Source organism: Salmo salar, chromosome 03 (assembly GCF_965601325.2).
Source record: "Salmo salar chromosome 03, fSalSal1, whole genome shotgun sequence".
In the NCBI taxonomy this organism is placed as follows: domain Eukaryota; kingdom Metazoa; phylum Chordata; class Actinopteri; order Salmoniformes; family Salmonidae; genus Salmo; species Salmo salar.
This window is the reverse complement of record NC_138293.1, coordinates 60,983,858-61,002,266: the sequence shown is the minus strand read 5'-3', so window position 1 is coordinate 61,002,266 and position 18,409 is coordinate 60,983,858. Positions and strand designations below refer to the sequence as shown.

The window sequence follows — 18,409 nt, the reverse complement described above, 5'->3', positions numbered from 1 at the left end:
TAAATAACTAATTAGATATTGTGGATGCATAGTCTACCCTAAATGTAGAATGTTTTATTCTAATTTTAATCTGATCATTAATCTGGTTTAGGTAGTTAAAAGGCATTAGGCCTATGCTAACGCACATAAAATGAATGAAATCCAAATTACACTTATATTTCTGTCGAATTTGGCGTACGTAGGCAACAGTGTTGTTCAAAATGAAAATGCATATGTCCCCGCACTGCGTGTTTGTTCCCGGCCCAGTGCTCCCCTGTCCCAGATCAAAGCGTCCGTCTGTGACTCTTCGCAGGACCCGTCCGCTATACCCATAATTCCCCGCGCTGAGACAAAATGAAGGAATACAGCCTCTGCGGGAGAACAATGTTTGGGCTCTAAAGATTGAAACGGACGACCAAAGGTGAAATATACCCGCCGAAAGAGCTATTGGTGGTCATGCACTGGTAAGATAAAAGGAAATATATATTTTGGGCGAGTTTAAATATGTGAAACTCCGGTAAGAGTGTGGGTCAGACAACAAAGCGCAACGCTAGAGATAGCATACCGTTGCTGGAGCCGAGCATCAATTGTTCGCTTGAGTTGCATGGGCCATTTGTTATGGGTACGTCGCACATTGTGCTCAGTTATGGTTTCTTTCAGTCCTCATCCAATGCCTATTAGAGGTTCAACTTGTTTATATCAACCGTATCAACTGTTTTAATTAGTTAGCCAGGTATTATGTATTTCATAACCGAAAATGAGGCGCTCGAAATATGTTAACGAATGACAACACATCGTGTTGTGTGAAATCGCTTGCGCGTGCATACGCCTTCTCGCAAGTTTGTCAATCAAAATTATTTTGGAATGAATTCCATAATTTAGAATCGATGTAGGACTACGTCAGGCGAGAACGTCAGATCCTCACATGTTTGGTGTAATGTTAAATTCAGTGTATGGTCTAATTTATTTTACCGAGTATAACTGTTATACTGATGGCCATATTGGCTAATAATTGCATGATCCTGCATCACAAAGGGCCTGGCAGGCTGGTTAGCCAAATGGCTAATTGTTTGGTGGCTAGCCAGACGTTAGCCTGTAGCTAGCTATCGGTATTTCTAGCTCCAGTGAATGACACTAGATGAATAAATCACAGCTTGGCGCTGCGAACCGATTTGTCGCGTACCTCATTATTTTTGAATACATTTTCACTTTTAACTAACGCTTACTTACATTACATACCATTTTGCTGTAGCATGTTACATGTACATCTGTTAGCTAGCTGTTAGCTTTATTTGGTATCAGCGTGCTAGCAAGTTGCATCCAATGCAATTGCAATAGAGCTAGGCTAGCTAGCTATGCTGGTGGAGACAATGAAGTTCAGATACGATTAAGTTATTCGTGATAAATCTGAAACTATTCATATGAACTGTGTTTTGTGAATGAAAACACATTATTGAAAAGCCATTCAACTGAATACAATAAATTGGCATGGTAATGGTAGTCTGGACAATGTTACAATTATGAAATTGCTGCTTGAAATATTTGTTTATGGCTATTTCACCCCGAGTTAGGCTATATCAGTGCATCTGATGTTTTCCTCAAGGTGATGCACTGGTATTGGATGCTGTTCCTCTCATTCCAAAAACTCCATTTTGATTTGCCTTTGGAATCCTCTCATTCCTCGTGGCATTGTAAAATAGCACAGCAGCAGAGACATGACTAACCTCAGTCATCTCAAATTTCATGGTATGAAGGTAGCTAGCTAGCTTAGAAAAGTGTTAATTTTGAACAGTATGAGAGTTGTATCTTTTGAGATCAACCTAATCTTCCTGTAGCTATATACAAGTATATTACAGAGCCAACGGTTTGCATTATACCCATGGTATCAGTTTTATTTTGCTTCATGATTTCGGTGGCTAGTACTGGCTACTCTTGCTTGGTTCGTTAACTTTAAAGCCCTTGTTTGATGGGTTTCCTATGATGATAACCCATAGTCACAGAATAAAATGCAGAAAATGACTTTCCCACTACCTGTAGAACCTAACTGGGCTCTCACCTCTTTTTTTAGTTAATTAGCCTAGTCCTCAAATAGGATGACAGATTAACACGCAGCTTCAGGTTCATTCCACTCTCATAGGATGTCAGGGTTGAACATGTTATAGGCTATACCTTTTACCCAGGTTAATTTAGCTGCATCTGAGATTGACTGAAGACTTTCTAAAAGTAGCCTTCTACTTCACCATGTTTTTAGGATGCCATAATTCACAAAAGTCAGACTCCAGACCATGGCTGTTTTGTTGTTGACCCACACACCCTCATTATTAATCCGGCTAAGCACTTGATGGGGAGATCAGAGCCGGGCATGAAACTGATTCCTCAGGGACGGCCCATTGTAACAATGCTGCTCTTCCAGTCACTGTCTGGATTAGAGGTTGACCGATTATGATTTTTCACCGCCGATACCGATTATTGGAGGGCCAAAATAAGCCGATACCGATTAATCTGCCGATGTATGGGTATTAATGACAATTACAACAATTCTGAATGAACACTTATTTTAACTTAATATAATAAATCAATTTAGTCTCAAATAATGAAACATGTTCAATTTGGTTTAAATAATGCAAAAACATAGTGTTGGAGAAGGTAAAAGTGCAATATTTGCCATGTAAAAAAGCTCATGTTTAAGTTCCTTGCTCAGAACATGAGAAGATATGAAAGCTGGTGGTTCCTTTTAACATGAGTCTTCAATATTCCCAGGTAAGAAGTTTTTAGGTTGTAGTTATTATAGGAATTTATAGGACTATTTCTCTCTCTACCATTTGTATTTCATATACCTTTGACTGTTGGATGTTCTTATAGGCACTATAGTATTGCCAGGCTAATCTTGGGAGTTCATAGGCTTGAAGTCATAAACAGCGCAACGCTTGAAGCAAAGCGAAGAGCTGCTGGCAAATGCAGGAAAGTGCTGTTTGAATGAATTCTTACGAGCCTGCTGCTGCCTACCACCGCTCAGTCAGACTGCTCTATCAAATATCACATCATAGACTTAATTATAATATAATAACACACAGAAATACGAGCCTTAGGTCATTAATATGGTCAAATCTGGAAACGATCATTTCGAGAATAAACATTTTGTTTTTTCAGTGAAATATGGAACAGTTCTGTATTTTATCTAACGGGTGGCATCCCTAAGTCTAAATATTGCTTTTACATTGCACAGCCTTCAATGTTATGTCATGATTATGTACAATTCTGGCAAATTAATTACGGTCTTTGTTGGGAAGAAATTGTCTTCACACAGTTCGCAACGAGCCAGGCAGCCCAAACTTCTGCATGTACCCTGACTCTGCTTGCACAGAACGCAAGAAGAGTGACACAATTTCCCTAGTTAAAATAAATTCATGTTAGCAGGCAATATTAACTAAATATGCAGGTTTAAAAATATATACTTGTGTATTGATTTTAAGAAAAGCATTGATGTTTATGGTTAGGTACACATTGGTGCAACGACAGTGCTATTTTTGCGAATGCGCTTGTTAAATCATCGCCCGTTTGGCGAAGTAGGCTGTGATTCGATGATAGATTAACAGGCACCGCATCGATTATATGCAACGCAGGAGAAGCTAGATAACTACACATGGTTGATGATATTACTAGTTTAACTAGTGATTATGTTAAGATAAGTTTAATGCTAGCTAGCAACTTAGCTTGGATCCTTGCTGCACTTGCGTAACAGGTAGACAGCCTGCCACGCAGTCTCCTCGTGGAGTGCAATGTAAACGGCGTCCAAAAATTCAGATTACGAAAACTTGAAATCGGGCCTAAATAATCGGTCATTACGATTAATCGGTCGACCTCTAGCCTGGACAGTTCATTTATTTCCTGTGAGTTGGTGTCTGCAGCACATGTAAACAAAAATAAACCATCATAGATCACTGATGGAAAATCCACCCAGTTAATGTTTCCTTTCCACTCATCCAGGAGTGTTGCGCTGTGGCTTCACATATGCTATCTGGGGAAATACACATTTTTAGAGCAGAAGACGCATTTCCGTTCGCTGTAACATATGGACAATAAAGTTTGATTGCATTTTACTTCAGCTCCTGCTCTTTCTTCCCCAGGATGGTTCCGGTTGGCTCCCTGTAGTTGAATCTGCCCATCACCACCAAGTTCATCATGAGCATCATTCAAGACAAACTAGGTAATGACTTCCTGCGCTCCAATGGGAGCATGGACTCCAACTTCTCCCCTGGCATGATCATGTTCAGTCACCTGCCCCCTGTGACCAGCTTCACCCGGCTGGCCGCCCAGTCTGTTATGCAGGACCTGCCAGGCCCCCACGAGATGATCCTGAAGAAGGAGCGGGACTCTCCAGACTGCAGCATGGGCGGCCTGGGGGGGTATGGAGGGGTGGGGGACTACGTCCATGCCATGGACATCAAGCAGGAGAAGATGACAGAACATGACTACCGTCTGCCGCTGTACCCTGGAGGCCCGGGGAAGAGCACAGAGCTCCTGGAGGTGTCCATGGGCAACCACCAGAACTTGCTGGTGCATGACCTTAGCCAAGGCAACGTAAGGCCTTCTGACACATTGATACTTTTAGGGCTGGTTTCCCATACACACATTAAGCCTAGTCGTTGACTAAAAAGCATTCTCAATAGAGATTCTCCATTGAAAGAGCTTTTTAGTCCAGAGCTTAATCTTTGTCTGGGAATCCAGACTGTAATGTTGTTCTTTAGACCAGAGAATTCAAGGCAAGGCACCACACCATAATAGGGATTTAAAAAAAAATCTTAATTGTATCACAATTGACTTTTTTACCAGTTGAATGTAGACACAAATAACTTCTTGGTATTACACATTTTCAGACATATATTGCCCCAATTTGCATATTTAAATAAAATATTGTTAAATATGCATATGATTGCATATCAAGCAAATCCATATTTCTGGACACTGGATGAGGTCAGCCTCAATATTTTGGTTTCATTTTAAGACACTCCAGGACCGGACTTGTCCAGAGCAGATTGTGGGTAAATACTTTTTTCGTCTTCCTATCTGTAAAATACTAAAGACATAGACGTCCGTAAAAAGCATTTTTGGCATATTTTTCCCAACAAGATCTTACCTAGATTAAAAAGTTTACAAGATATCAACAATTTCCTCTGGGCAAGTCTGACTATCTAATCATTATCTAATTATAACCATACAGCATTTGGTGAAAGCAGATGCTTCTGAAGCTGAGGAAAAAGAATTTGTGTTGTGGGAAGAGTCTGACTTTCGGTAAATTGAAGTTAAAGAAAAGTACTGTGAAATTAGGCTATCAAACGCTTATATAGACCCAATCACCATCTCTTCAAGGTAAGTTACTATATAGTCCAGTTTGTAACATTCTCTATGAAATGGGCTTTTAAATTGTGTAATTCAATCTAGTGAGCTTTGAAATGAGTGGTTCAAATTAATAAAAATGTTGATGACTAGTATGAGAAACTAAAGAAAATATACATTTTCAACTAGTTTGATGGTTTTATATAGATTTTTGGAAAATACTAATGTTAATGGACTAAAATGTCAACAAATCTCAAAATTGATAGGTAAATGCAAAAATGTCATTTCATCCTATGGTGCCTGGCCTTAACCCACACAAAATCTCCCTCTTTTGTTATGTTAAAAAATAAGTATGACATAAGGAGGAACATGGGTAAACAAAGGCAAATTTTCTCTATTGAAATGTCTAATTCACCACAGAATTACAAATAAAAATGTTACTCTGGAGGTTTTGTTGATCAGATGTCCACCTGCCTTTCGGGGAGCAGGCTTGTAAAATAGCCAATCTCACCAAAGACTGATGGATAAGGGGAATGGGGGGGGAGCAGCAGGGAGGATTTAGTAATGGTGACCTAAATCTAAGACATCAAATGCAAAATATGTCCCTCCCAAAATTATTTGGATTGGGCCTCTGTGTGAATGGAAACGTCTTGGCAAGGACACGGTCGTCTTGTTTGAGCTTGCACTCACACATTGTCTTTACACACACACACACACACACACACGCTCTCTCTCTGCCTAACAATAGCCAGGCTCCAAAGTTTACTAGGCAGCACTTGCATGCTCATTGAAAAGCTAGACGTATCATTTCTTGCTCACCAAATATGGTTTAAAGGTTTATCCAAGGACATTTTAGAGAATATATTACATTAACTTTGACATTATTTGTGTATTTTTATTTAACCTTTTATTTAACTGTTATTATATTTTCTGAGGAGAGTGGAAGACAAACATTTTTCTCCCCTCAAAAAGGCGATTCCCTACTAAAGTTATGAGTAGTTTCATTTGGAGTGCAGTCAGAGCACCCCAAATGGTGCTATTAATTTCAGGATAATGGCATGCTTGTGAGCTTACAGCCATTTTGTGCCCACTGGGCCTGCACTCTTTTGGTTGAGGAAATGAGACAGGTTTGTTTTGGCTAGCCTTACCCCTGATCTAATACAATGATTGGTTGATATTTGAGAGTGCTGTCATCTTTCTCACATGTACCAATCCACACTCAGGCTGTCTGAAATTACACCCTATTCCCTATATAGTGCAATACTTTTGACCAGGGCCTATAGGCCTCTGGTCAAAAGTAGTGCACTATATAGGGAATAGGATGCCGTTTCAGACAGCCATGCTCGTAGTATCCATATGGTGTTGGGAAGTGTAATTTGAAATGGCAGTGTGGGTGGGGGGGGATCAATGTCCCAATGAATCCCAGTGTCCCTCCCCTTTCCCAAACCACAGACCCTTTTGTTTGAAGATTGCTCTTCATAGTGAGTGAACAACATGCTGAATATTAATGAGTCTGTATTTAGACTTGAGCCGCTAGTTAATAAGCATAGGCCTTTTCTATGGGCTACTAAGTGTCTCTCAAATGACACCCTATTCCCTTTTTATATAGGCCATTTGGTACGCATCCTAAATGAAGAGCAGCTCTCCATTTTGAATGACGGCTTAACTGTGTCTGGAGAGATGCACAGAGGGAGCCATAAATATGTGGTTTATTACTCTACCTTCTGGCACCTTTCCCAAGGCAGCCCTCTGCAATGGCTCAAATGAGCTTTCACTAAATGCTGCATGAGTCTGTATTTGTTTTGTGTACACGTGCAATATGTAGGCTATGTGAATGTGTGACTGAACTAGGCCCTTCCCATTCTCTCAAGTGCTCATTTAATTTTCTGTCTTTCTCGCTCTGCACCTCCCTTTTGTCATCCTCCCAGCTGCCGAGTCGGTTAGGAAAGGAGTCCTCAGGAAAGAGAGGTCGAAGGTCAAATTTTGAGGAGGGCAAGCCCCGGAGGAAACGTGGAGAGCCTAAGGTGTGTGATATGCATCCTAAGTTATCTTGATTTAGATATGATTCATTCACTGAAATTTGGTCTTCATTTTTTAATAGTTGAGGATCCATTACATTTGAGTATTTTTTTCCCCCAGAACTTAGTTTCTATCTTCAGTGAAACGATCATACATTGAATGAGTTACATTGAATTTGGTGGTTGAATTGACCTCCTTTTGTCCAACAGCAATCAATGATGCTGGATGCAGATGGAGGCAGCCTGTGGCCCAACGGGAAGCTCCACATCTGTGAGCACTGCGGCGCATCCTTCAGGAGCTCCTATCACCTGCGCAGACATGTCCTCATCCACACAGGTACACGGGCCTCTACTGACTGATCAACTATGCTAATTTTTTATATTTTTTTATATATATATTTTTTAATGAAAGTGATCTCTTGAGGAACAAGAGTATTTGTGTTGAATTGAGTAGATAGACAATATGTTTGTTATGGGAGGTCCTCATTCACGCAGGTACCTACGCCACTGATCAAAATGTCTGTTCATTTCTAGCATTCTGTGTGGTCTCGGTTAGTTTTTCACTAGATTATAAAAGCTGAAAGCTCTCCAGAAATGTTTGGAATAGATCTTGTGTGTTAGAAAAACTAGGTTGTTCACAAAGTCACTGTAGGAAACTTTGAAATGAAACCAGTGCAGTATTAGTTTTCAATGGAGTAGGCAAACACAGAGGATTTAACTGTGGCTGTGGTGTTGCCTTAGGTGAGAGGCCGTTCAGGTGCAGCCAGTGTAACATGAGTTTCATCCAGAAATACCTACTACAGCGGCACGAGAAGATCCACAGCGGTGAGTGGAATGTCAAATCCCACACACACGTCAAGCACACTAATGACATGTGAGACAAACAATCAATTACCTTTGTGCACCAATAGTTTTGCTCATTGTGTCATCCAACTATTTTTTGTAGATGGTTATTTTTCTTTAGATTTTCTGTGATGTTTCCCCTGACAGGAGAGAAGCCTTTTTGCTGTGACCAGTGTAACATGCGCTTCATTCAGAAATACCACATGGAGAGACACAAGAGGACCCACAGTGGAGAAAAGCCATATAGATGTGAGACCTGCCAACAGGTAGTGACCTCGACATGGAAAATCTACTGAAATAGGATGATGTGTGTTGGGAGGGGGGTGGTTATGATGAATGTCTGCTTTTAACCTGTGGAAGCAGCAGCACTTTTGAATGGCCAAGACAAATGTCCCCTCAAGGACAATACATCTTAATATGCCCACTTCCATTATGGCATGACCTGACAAGTTATATTTCTCGTAATGAAAATGTCTTCGTGTCTATCCCATTCTGCTGTTTACCCTACTTGTGGTCTCTCTGCCCTGCAGTTTTTTTCCAGGACAGACCGATTACTCAAGCACAAGCGAACCTGTGGAGAAGCCATAAAGAAGGATCTGGAGCCCGGGATGTTGGACCTGGGCTGTGAGGACATTGGGCAGGGCAGCTACGGAATCACTCAGGGAAACGCTGGGGCCTCGGGCCGGAAGAGGGGCAAGTCCAAAAACTCTGAGGGAGGGGAGCGCAAGAGGAAGAAAGCGGCAGGGCCGGCGGAAGCAGGAGGGCTGGGCGGAGCACACGTCCACGGGGCACCGTCGGGAGGCTACAGTCTCCATGACTACAGTGTGGAGAATCACACTGTGTCCTCGTCCACTCCGCCAGGACCCAGTATGCACCACGAGCATCACGGCCAAGCCCCTAAGATGGCCTTCAAGAAGGCTAACCGCAAGGCCCTGGACCAGGCGGGCTTGGGGCAGGCCAAGCAGGGCACTATGGAGCAGGGTGTGGGGATGGTCGCGATGGGCCTCATGCAGGGCTCTGAGGCAAAATCGGGTCCCACCAGCAGTAACTACGACGACGCCATGCAGTTCCTCAAGAAGAGGCGCTACCTTAACGCGACCAACAGTGCAGCATCAGGGGCCGGGGTGGCAGGGGGCAGCACCAACGATTATGAGGTCAACGTTGGTCACCTGTCGTCCCAGCAGTCGGTTATCCAGGGGGTGGTCTCGGGCGTGATGGACGGCGACTCACCCCTCAGTCTGCTAGACTCCTCCCCAACGGGCGTGGATAAGCACGACAGGTCGGGGATCCCTGACGAGGTGCTGCAGAGCCTGCTGGACCACTACACTCAGAAACCAGACGGCTCGCACCACGACGTGCACTTTGACCTCGGTGACCAGCACGTGGCGCTGCACCCTGTCTCAGCAGACGGCTCTGACCTGAGCCACGATGCAGACTCCCCCAGCCCGTCTGGAGATAAGACGGTCATTATGCACGAGTACTCTCGCTTCCTGCTGCAGGCCCTGGAGCGCACCAGCCACAACACAGGCTTCCCCCTGGGCCCCGGGCCTCCAGCTACAGGGCCCTTCACCAGCTCCCACCAACGCAACCCGCTCTTTTCAGACAAGCACATGTACACTACGTCCCCTCTGGAGTGTGGCTTCGGCCAGCCTGTGGCCTCTCCCACCCTGCCCTCCTCCATGCCAAAGTCCCACTTTGTGATGCTGTCGGGCTCCTCTCCGCAGCACGGCTTCCACCTAAACAGCCTGGAGCCTGCCACCCACCAGCAGCTTACCCCTTCTCAGGAGCTCACTGACCAGATGGAGAAGCAACACTCCTCTTCCCCCTCCTCCTATCAGATCAGCCCCTCTGACCTGGGCAGCCAGAAGGACTCGCAGAACCTGGCTTCTCTGGACCCCTCCAAGGGCTCCTACACAATCGAGAACTTTGCCCAGGCCTTTGGATCTCAGTTCAAGTCGGCCAGCCGCAGCGCCTTGTCGTACGGCGCTGACTCTAGCGGGGAGGTGGACCACAGGATAAGGACGCCAGTCTCCGAATTCTCAGGGTATACTAGTTTGTTAGCCGACGTCAATGAGGCAGTAAGTACAGGTTCCAAAACCCCAACAAGCCAAAGCTACAGATAAGGGCCTGGGAGGGGACAGCATTCTGTTGGAGGTTCATGTTTTGTCCAGTATTTTTTTTGTTTTTTTTGTTGTGCACCTATTTTATTTTTATTAAGTGAAGTTTTAATTATTATTATTACCCTGCCGCTATGTTTGTGCCCCACCCCTCTCCCCAGGGCTGGTCTTCAAGGCCTATTCAAATGCAATTTTTTAAGATATATTTTTTAAGTAAATATCTATGTATTTAGTCCGTTTTCTTCATCTTTTTTGTGTCATCTTTGGTCTGCTCGTTAATCGTTAGAATGAAAAGTACCTTTTTAAAGCAAACAACAGAGTAGCAATGAACTTTTCTCCCATCAGCTTAAGGGTTTTAGCAATCAACTTTACAATTGTAGCTAGCATAATAATGGGAATAACAATGATGGGGGCAGGGAATAGCCCAGAACTGAAATAGCAAAAAAAGAAATAATGATATTGTCTGTTACAAGGATAAAAGTATTACTCAGGAAAAAGTGTAAACGGAGGAAATTGTGTAGTGCAGTGAGCACTCATTTTAGAGGTGTACATTTGCAACTACAAAGAGGATGCTTTGTTTGGTTATTTCTTGTGTTTTCTACCTTGGTTGATGAGTGCAACAAATAATGGAGGCTGCTGCCAGCTCACTTACACTGAGAACACTTTCCACTTAGCTATATAGAGATTATGGTACTTTCTTGTCAATGTGAAACTCGTGTTTTCTTTCAATAAGGGCCATATATATTTATAACAATATATACATGTATAATAACAGTTATAATCATTCTGGGGAACTGCCAGGTGAGGTAGAGGAAGTGAGAGGGGTCTGGGTTTGGGGGTAAATTGTTTTCCTCATTAGTTTTAGGAGAACAGTGACGATATTCTTTGGCCAATAGAGGTTGCTGTTGGACAGCTGTGGAATTGCCTTCATCTTTCTCCCCTCTTCTTCCTCTTCAATTCTTTACTTTCCTTAAAAGAATCCGATTAGCACTTTGAGCCATTTATTTCATTGAATAAACTAAACTACCCCATAAGATCATGGAAGACATTTGAAACAAACTGAATTGCTTTCTAAAGATTTGTATTGATCGGGTTGGGGTTACCTCCGTATGCAGATGTGGGGTTGAAAGCATCTTGAGCAATGGGTTGTTAGGGGGGGGGGGGGGGGCTTTGGTTGGGATGACATGGTCTTGTTTGGGAGGGTATGTGAGGGGAGGGGGTGGTTTGGGCCTGGGGAGTTTTTTTATTAGCATTATGTCCTGGATGTTATCACGTGTAGATTCATGGGGAGGGAGGGATTGTTTTATGGAAATGTATTAAGTTAAATTGGGAATAAATGTGTAAAGTAATTAACCACTCTGTTTAGCATCTTTGCTTTACTATTTGAAGTTAAGTGTGTTAGTGGCTGAATATTTCTTCCCCTGTTACTGAGAGAGCCTGGAAACATGTAAGGAAATGATCATGTGACTAAATCTAACCCATATACCTATAACAAACCCAAAGCATTAGACATTTCTGGTGTGCTGGCACTACCACAATGGTATTTTATGAGGAATGTGGTGTCTAGTCCTGGAAAATGTTGCCTACAAATAAATTGTGTGCGTCCCAAATGGCACCCTATAAAGTGCACTACTTTTGACCAGGGCCCATAGCAGAATAGGGTGCCATTGTGGACGTACACATTGTCTAAATGAAATGTACATTTCTCTGCCTGTGTCTAATGCATCCTTTGATTATGTGATTTCTTGCAGTCCTTCAATTAATCTAATTTATTTGATGTACTTTTTGTAAATCAAACAATTGCATTTTCTTTCATAGCCATGACTGGCCTTTTGAGCCAGAAATGCTATCACTCCCTTATTTTTATTTTATCGTTTTCTTTCCTGATGCCCCTTTTTTGTCTTACAGAATCATGAAACATGGCTGAATGACTGCAATGTTGCAATATCATAGGGAACAATGACTGACCACTACAACCATGCTCTGTTTTTATTGGATAGGAGGCTGAGGGGTGAACAATAAAGACATTGACCTTTTATATACCTCGTTATCACTGTAAACACACAAGCAGGGACAAAGGACAAAAGGTTTGTTGTATGGAGCAGAGATGCTGTCTGTTGTATGCGGCTATTTTTAAACCTTGTCCGATAAATGTCATTAACACCTGTTAAGCAGGGTATGTTATTGCTTTAGGGTTCTGTAAATGCCTAATCATGCCAACCAGTGCAGTCTACAGTTCAACTGTCTCCAAGGTAACATTTGTTACTTCCTATATTGTATGCCTATTGTTTACAAACACTACGTCTAAATCTTGCCCCCGATATTATTCAATTTCTTTTTCTTTTTTTTTTTCTCTGCAAACCAAATTTGTAGCTGACGTTATCCTCCCTCTTATTTTGTTCCAGATTCTTGTAATGCTTTGCAGGGCTGTACCTGTCCAATGAATTTATAATTGATTAGGGGAAAACAATAAATGCTGTTATTGAGAGATTTTGTTGACTTTGGTGTGACACTTAGACAAGTGGTTTGTTCTAATGGTGTTTTACACTTAATAGGTGAATACACGTTGTCCATGAGGTGCTAAGGGAATAGTTGTCTTTATCATTAGGGCCTACTGTCCTTAGTCCCAGTCATGGGACAGAAAGAAAACTATGTGGTGTTGGTCAGAGATGCATTTTGTGTGGTAGTGGTGCGCGGGTCAGCTGTTTGTTCACTCAATACCCCAATTTCATGTTAAGTTCAAAAGAATACAAGAAAATTGCTGATGCCATTCAAACCGATGAGGCTTTGGAACTTTAAAGCCAATTCTCAGAATACATCTTTTTGAAGATAGAACCTTGTATTTCCCAAGCTATCGATTTCTTAGTCAACTGTCTATAATTAGATGCATGCAGCTTCTCATTATACACTGAGTGTACAAAATATTAAGAACACTTCCCTAATATTGAGTTGAACCCCCGCCCACCCCCCTCGTTGCCCTCAGAACAGCCTCAATTCTTTGGGAAGTGGACTCGCAATGTGTCGGACACTAGCCCATGTCTCCAATGCTTCTCACAGTAGTGTCAAGTTGGCTGGATGTCTTTTGGGTGGTGGACCATTCTTGATACACACAGGAAACTGTTGAGCGTGAACCCAGCAGCGTTGTCGAACTGCACAAACTGGTACGCCTGGTACCTACTACCATACCCCGTTCAAAGGCACTAATCTTTTGTCTCGCCGCCTTTAACCTCTCCTCCCCTGCATCTACACTGGTTTGAAGTGGATCTATCAAGTGACATCAATAAGGGATCATAGCTTTCACCTTCAGTGGAAAGGGCTTAATGTTTTAAGTTGCCCATGAAAACTAAATAAACCCTTGCTCACCAGAATTTCAGAAATTGACTGAATGAATGCTTCAACCTAGTCGACATAGGTAAATTTCTCAATATCATCTCTGCTTCTTTCATGAAGCAAATACCTTTAGGCACTGGGGAGAAAATGCTCCCCCCAAAAACGTGGAATTTCCAAATGACATCAGTTTGACCAGTTGAGTTTGATGAGAGCTGTGAAAAATTACCACACATGTTATCTGATATTTCAATTTGGCTTGGATGCATATTTTAAGTGGTTGAAATATTATCAGCTTTTATGATACTGATCAAGATGGGGGTAGAGGTACTAATTGCGCATTTGCATTCTCAAGATGCAAGGCACGCAGAGGCCAAATTGAGCTCCGTACCGCATCACTGTGCGCCTCCCAAATTTTGTAACAATGCGGCGGTCTTTGTATAGCTTCGCATTCACATGATGTGGGGGGCGGGAGGTCCTGTATAAACACAAACTCCCCTTTAAAGGCGCTGCAGAAGTCAGGGCATTCATACTTCTTGCCCGTCGCAGCGCAGAGCTGTTGTGAAGGAAGTTTATTTAGGACCTCCTGCCCCCACCTACCGTCAACCGATCATGTCAATGCGTCGCTATACAGAGCTCTCTGCTTTGTTACAAAATTTAAGAGGCGCAGAGCTCAATTTGGCCTTTGCGTGCCTCCATACAGTCTCCGTCCGCATTTTCGGATCGAGCATAAATTGGCTCTTAATGCTCTGACTTCTGCATAGGCTGCATCACAGTAAATACCGTACTGCCACTGCAGATCTCAGATTGAGCACGCAGAGCCTTTTTTACGGCCCTAATGCCAGATAGCCTAAAAAGAATACAATAAAACCCTAAATGTAGCCTATAGATATAAATCGTACAGTAATTAGGCTATACATTTATGGTTTTATTTGATTTTATTGAACCCACCCGCCCTTCATCCACACAATATTCCATGACCCTAATCGGGCGGGTTATGAGTCAAAATAACAATCATGTTGGTGTTAGGTTCCCACGAGGATGCCTACTTTCAAAAGCGCTGCACTCTCCCATGGTTATGCACTGGTGAGTTGACACCTTGTCAGTTCCTCTTCAGATACTGTTTGAGGAATTAAAGTGCTTCCCCAGGTTAGTCAGACAACATTGCCACGTATTCCATTTCTCTGCATTTACATGTGTGTATGTGTTGATTTACACTTCTTTTTTTTTGCCCCTTTTTCGTGGTATCCAATTGCTAGTGACAGTCTTGTCTCATCGCTGCAACTCCCGTATGGACTCAGGAGAGGTGACGGTTGAGAGCCATGCGTCCTCTGAAACACAACCCAGGCAAGACAAGTCGCACTGCTTCATGACACAATGTCCACTTAACCCGGAAGCCAGCCGCACCAATGTGTCGGAGAAAACACCGTAGACCTGGCGACCGTGTCAGCATGCACTGTGCCCAGCCCGTCACAGGAGTCGCTAGTGCGTGATGGGACAAGGACATCCCTGCTGGCCAAACCCTCCCCTAACCCGGACGATGCTGGGCCAATTGTGCGCCGCCCCATGGGTCTCCCGGTTGCGGCCGGCTGCAACAAAGCCTGGACTCGAACCCAGAACTTCTAGTGGCACAGCAAGCACACCACTGCAATACTCGGAGGCCCATATGTGTTTTCTATGCATTTACATGTAGGAATGTGTTGAATAATTGACCTTTGTTTAGCCTACATATTTAGAGTGTTTCTATGACCTGAGTGAATTACCTACTTCTGCCTATTGAATTCTTAATCAAAACCAGTGTTTAGCAGTGATGTAGTCAATCTCATATCTGTGTTGATGTTGCCATGCTATATTGGCCTCTGTATTTGTCTTTCGTTACACTCCCATGAAAGAATATGTAGCCAACTTTGATAAAAGCTTTCTACTTTATATCTCCATGAAAGAGTGCCTTGTTCATTTACCAGTGGTTTGACATTGACTCGTGTTACCGTATGTCTGTGTTAGTTGTATCAGGTGTGAGCATGTTTGGATGAATTGTGTATAATACATCAGACATTATTCGTGGCTTAGTCAGTGGGCTGTGTCATCCCATCATACGCCCACATTGTTGACCAATCTGATACGTGGAAGCAGTCGCATTGCACATTTCCTGTCATAAATGAAACGTACAGGAAGAAACCCATAATGCCAATAGGGGTGCAGCAACAAGGAAAAATACAGTTTACATACCTGTTTGTATTAAAGCTCAAATCAATGGGGTTGACTCCCAGTTTGTGCTGAGCAGAATGTCAAGGTGTTCCTGGCTGATCATCAAGGAGGCCAAGCACTTACTTAACCTTGGACTCTAAACACTGTTTTGATGAAAGCCTAGAGTGGCCTGCCAGTTTTCTTTCTCTTTTTTAGACTTTATCAGCTTGTTTCTCTCCTCATCAAAGCACTGGATCATTCAACAGTGTTTGACCTAGGTTGTGTAGGAGAAAGGCTACATATATAGGGGATATTGAGTAGTAAACAATAATGAGAGAGGAGGTTGAACTCCATTCAAAGTGACCAAGGCCAGTTTCAGCTTACTTTCAGCCCTGGGTATGTATTAATTTGTGGATGTCCATCATCCATTTCGTATGATATGTTACAAATTGCAAATTCGTACAATATGTTACAAATTTCCAAACCGTATGATATGTTACGAATTCCAATTTGTGGCTAGGTGGGTAACGTTAGCTAGGCTAAGGGTTAGGGGTTAAGGTTAGGTGAAGGGTTAGCGAACATGCTAAGTAGCTAAAAAGTACTAAGTAGTTACAAAGTTGCTAATTAGCTAAAATGCTAAAGTTGCCCGTGATGAGATTCGAACATGCAACATTTGGGTTATACGCCTACCCAACTATATTCCTAGCATTATACTCCTACCCATCCACCCTCACCAACCGCCATACTTTCATTTTTGCCTTAAAGTGGAAGTGGCAGCGTTTTAGCAACCTGAAATCTTGTAAAAATCTGTTCATATACACCCCCAGGAAGAATATGACACCTTTTTCCACATTTTCTGACAAGCATTTTCACATTTTCATAAATTCATAGAATGTTTGGGAAAGACATATAGTAAGGCATTTGTGAAAATTGTACAGCACTATAGAGTGGGAAAGTGGCCATGCGTTTGGACAATGAATCAACACTGCAGTAAATAAAACCTAATAAAAACATCTGTCTTGTCCAGGACCGGAGTCTACGTAGACCGGTGCACCTTAGCCAGTCAGAGCTACAGTGGGCCTGTATGCTACTGCCACACAGACCTGCCCTCATTATCTTTGAATTGGACTGTGTTTACAGGCAGTAGCAACAGCACGACTTTAGATCATTAGAACGCATTCGCCAAAAGACACAAAATACACCTGAATGGATTTCTACGAATATGTAAATACGATGGGAGTCCTCTTACATTTGGGAGCTTCACAATTTTATTGATCATACAACAATAAAAAGGTAGGCTCTCTCTCCCTCAGTTGCCTATGCACACCAACAACAACAAGATCAACAACTAATGCTAGCCAGAGCGAGATGAGCTAAAATCTAACGAGGGAACATTAGATAAACCCTGTCAAACTTTTTCAGCTAGTTGGCAGTCAAAATTGCACTAATAAACTATGGGGAATAGTAGCCTGCTCGTCCTTCTGCAGCTTGCCCCAATGCATGCTTGTCCCAACCCACGTTTTGACAACTGAATGGGAACTTGCCTGCCTGCCAGCCCATTTGATCAATGACAAATGAATTTGATTGACAGTCGATAACAGTTGTTCAAGTTCAGCATAACTAGCTAGCTAGCAAAGTGATTCACATTTCTTGCTAGCTAACCAAATGACACCTGCATCTCTGTCGCCACCGGAAACCAATAAGAGGGGAACCCAGACCTCAACCCCATCGAACACCTTTGATGACATGATATCCTCTCAGCAGCTAGCTAGATAGCTAGCTAACGTTAGGCTCCGTGTTTTTAGCTTGCTAAATAAATAGCCAACTACATAAATTGATACGCTAGCCCATATCGAAAAAACTACGAATTCGCAGGCCAGACATAGCCTGTTTTATTTTTGTTTATTTTTATGTGCAAATGTGACCCATGCTGGCCATTGTTTTATTAGAGAAAATTAGGCCCTTTGTAATGTCCACTTAGGATGCCGTATATAGAATTTTAACATAACGCGTTTGACACGTGCACTAGCCTTTTAGCCATGTTTTGACTGACTTGTGATCATTGCCCTTGCTAGTTTGATTTTATTGACATTCCCAGCTTTGGTTACAGACAGTCATCTGTTTTTGTTCAAATTATTGAGTCATTGAAACTGAATGGGTGGCGGCAGCAAGCAATGTACCAGGCCAGCTGTGACTTACAACCTGAGAGTAATATTTTTTGGACTACCAAGAAATGTATTGGGGAATTATATGAAATATGCATTGAAAGGGAAAAGGGGAATCCTAGTCAGTGGTCCAACTGAATGTATCTTTCGCATTTAACCCAACCCCGCTGAATCAGAGGGGTGAAGGGGGCTGCCTTAATCGACATCCATCTCTTCGGCACCCAGGGAACAGTGGGTTAACTGCCTTGTTCATGGGCAGAACAACAGATTTTTACCTTGTCAGCTCAGGGATTAGATCCAGCAACCTTCCGGTTAATTTAGTTGTTTGTGTCATATCTGCAAAGTGGTTAAAACGCTGTCAGTTCCACTTTAAGTAACCATCTGTCTTATGTAACCATACCAAATGTAACATATAGTACTAATTTTCTGTATTTCT

At 42.6% G+C, this 18,409-nt stretch overlaps 1 protein-coding gene across 1 annotated transcript; it reads left to right on the top strand.

The window, feature by feature from the left end:
- The first annotated feature begins 278 nt into the window (after positions 1-278).
- On the top strand, positions 279-12,782 carry znf281a (zinc finger protein 281a). The gene is made up of 7 exons (XM_014192473.3): positions 279-443; positions 4,107-4,560; positions 7,245-7,340; positions 7,545-7,671; positions 8,076-8,159; positions 8,325-8,443; positions 8,708-12,782. The coding sequence occupies exons 2-7, from the start codon at positions 4,162-4,164 to the stop codon at positions 10,298-10,300; spliced, it is 2,418 nt and encodes an 805-aa protein (XP_014047948.1). The 5' UTR covers positions 279-443; positions 4,107-4,161; the 3' UTR covers positions 10,301-12,782.
- The last annotated feature ends 5,627 nt before the right edge of the window (positions 12,783-18,409 follow it).

Bases quoted from the DNA above. Each gene is read 5' to 3' on its own strand.
- znf281a (XM_014192473.3), top strand. From the start codon at position 4,162: ATGAGCATCATTCAAGACAAACTAGGTAATGACTTCCTGCGCTCCAAT. The intron at 7,341-7,544 runs GTGTGTGATATG...TTTGTCCAACAG, and splicing joins GGAAACGTGGAGAGCCTAAG to CAATCAATGATGCTGGATGC. The intron at 8,444-8,707 runs GTAGTGACCTCG...TCTGCCCTGCAG, and splicing joins GATGTGAGACCTGCCAACAG to TTTTTTTCCAGGACAGACCG.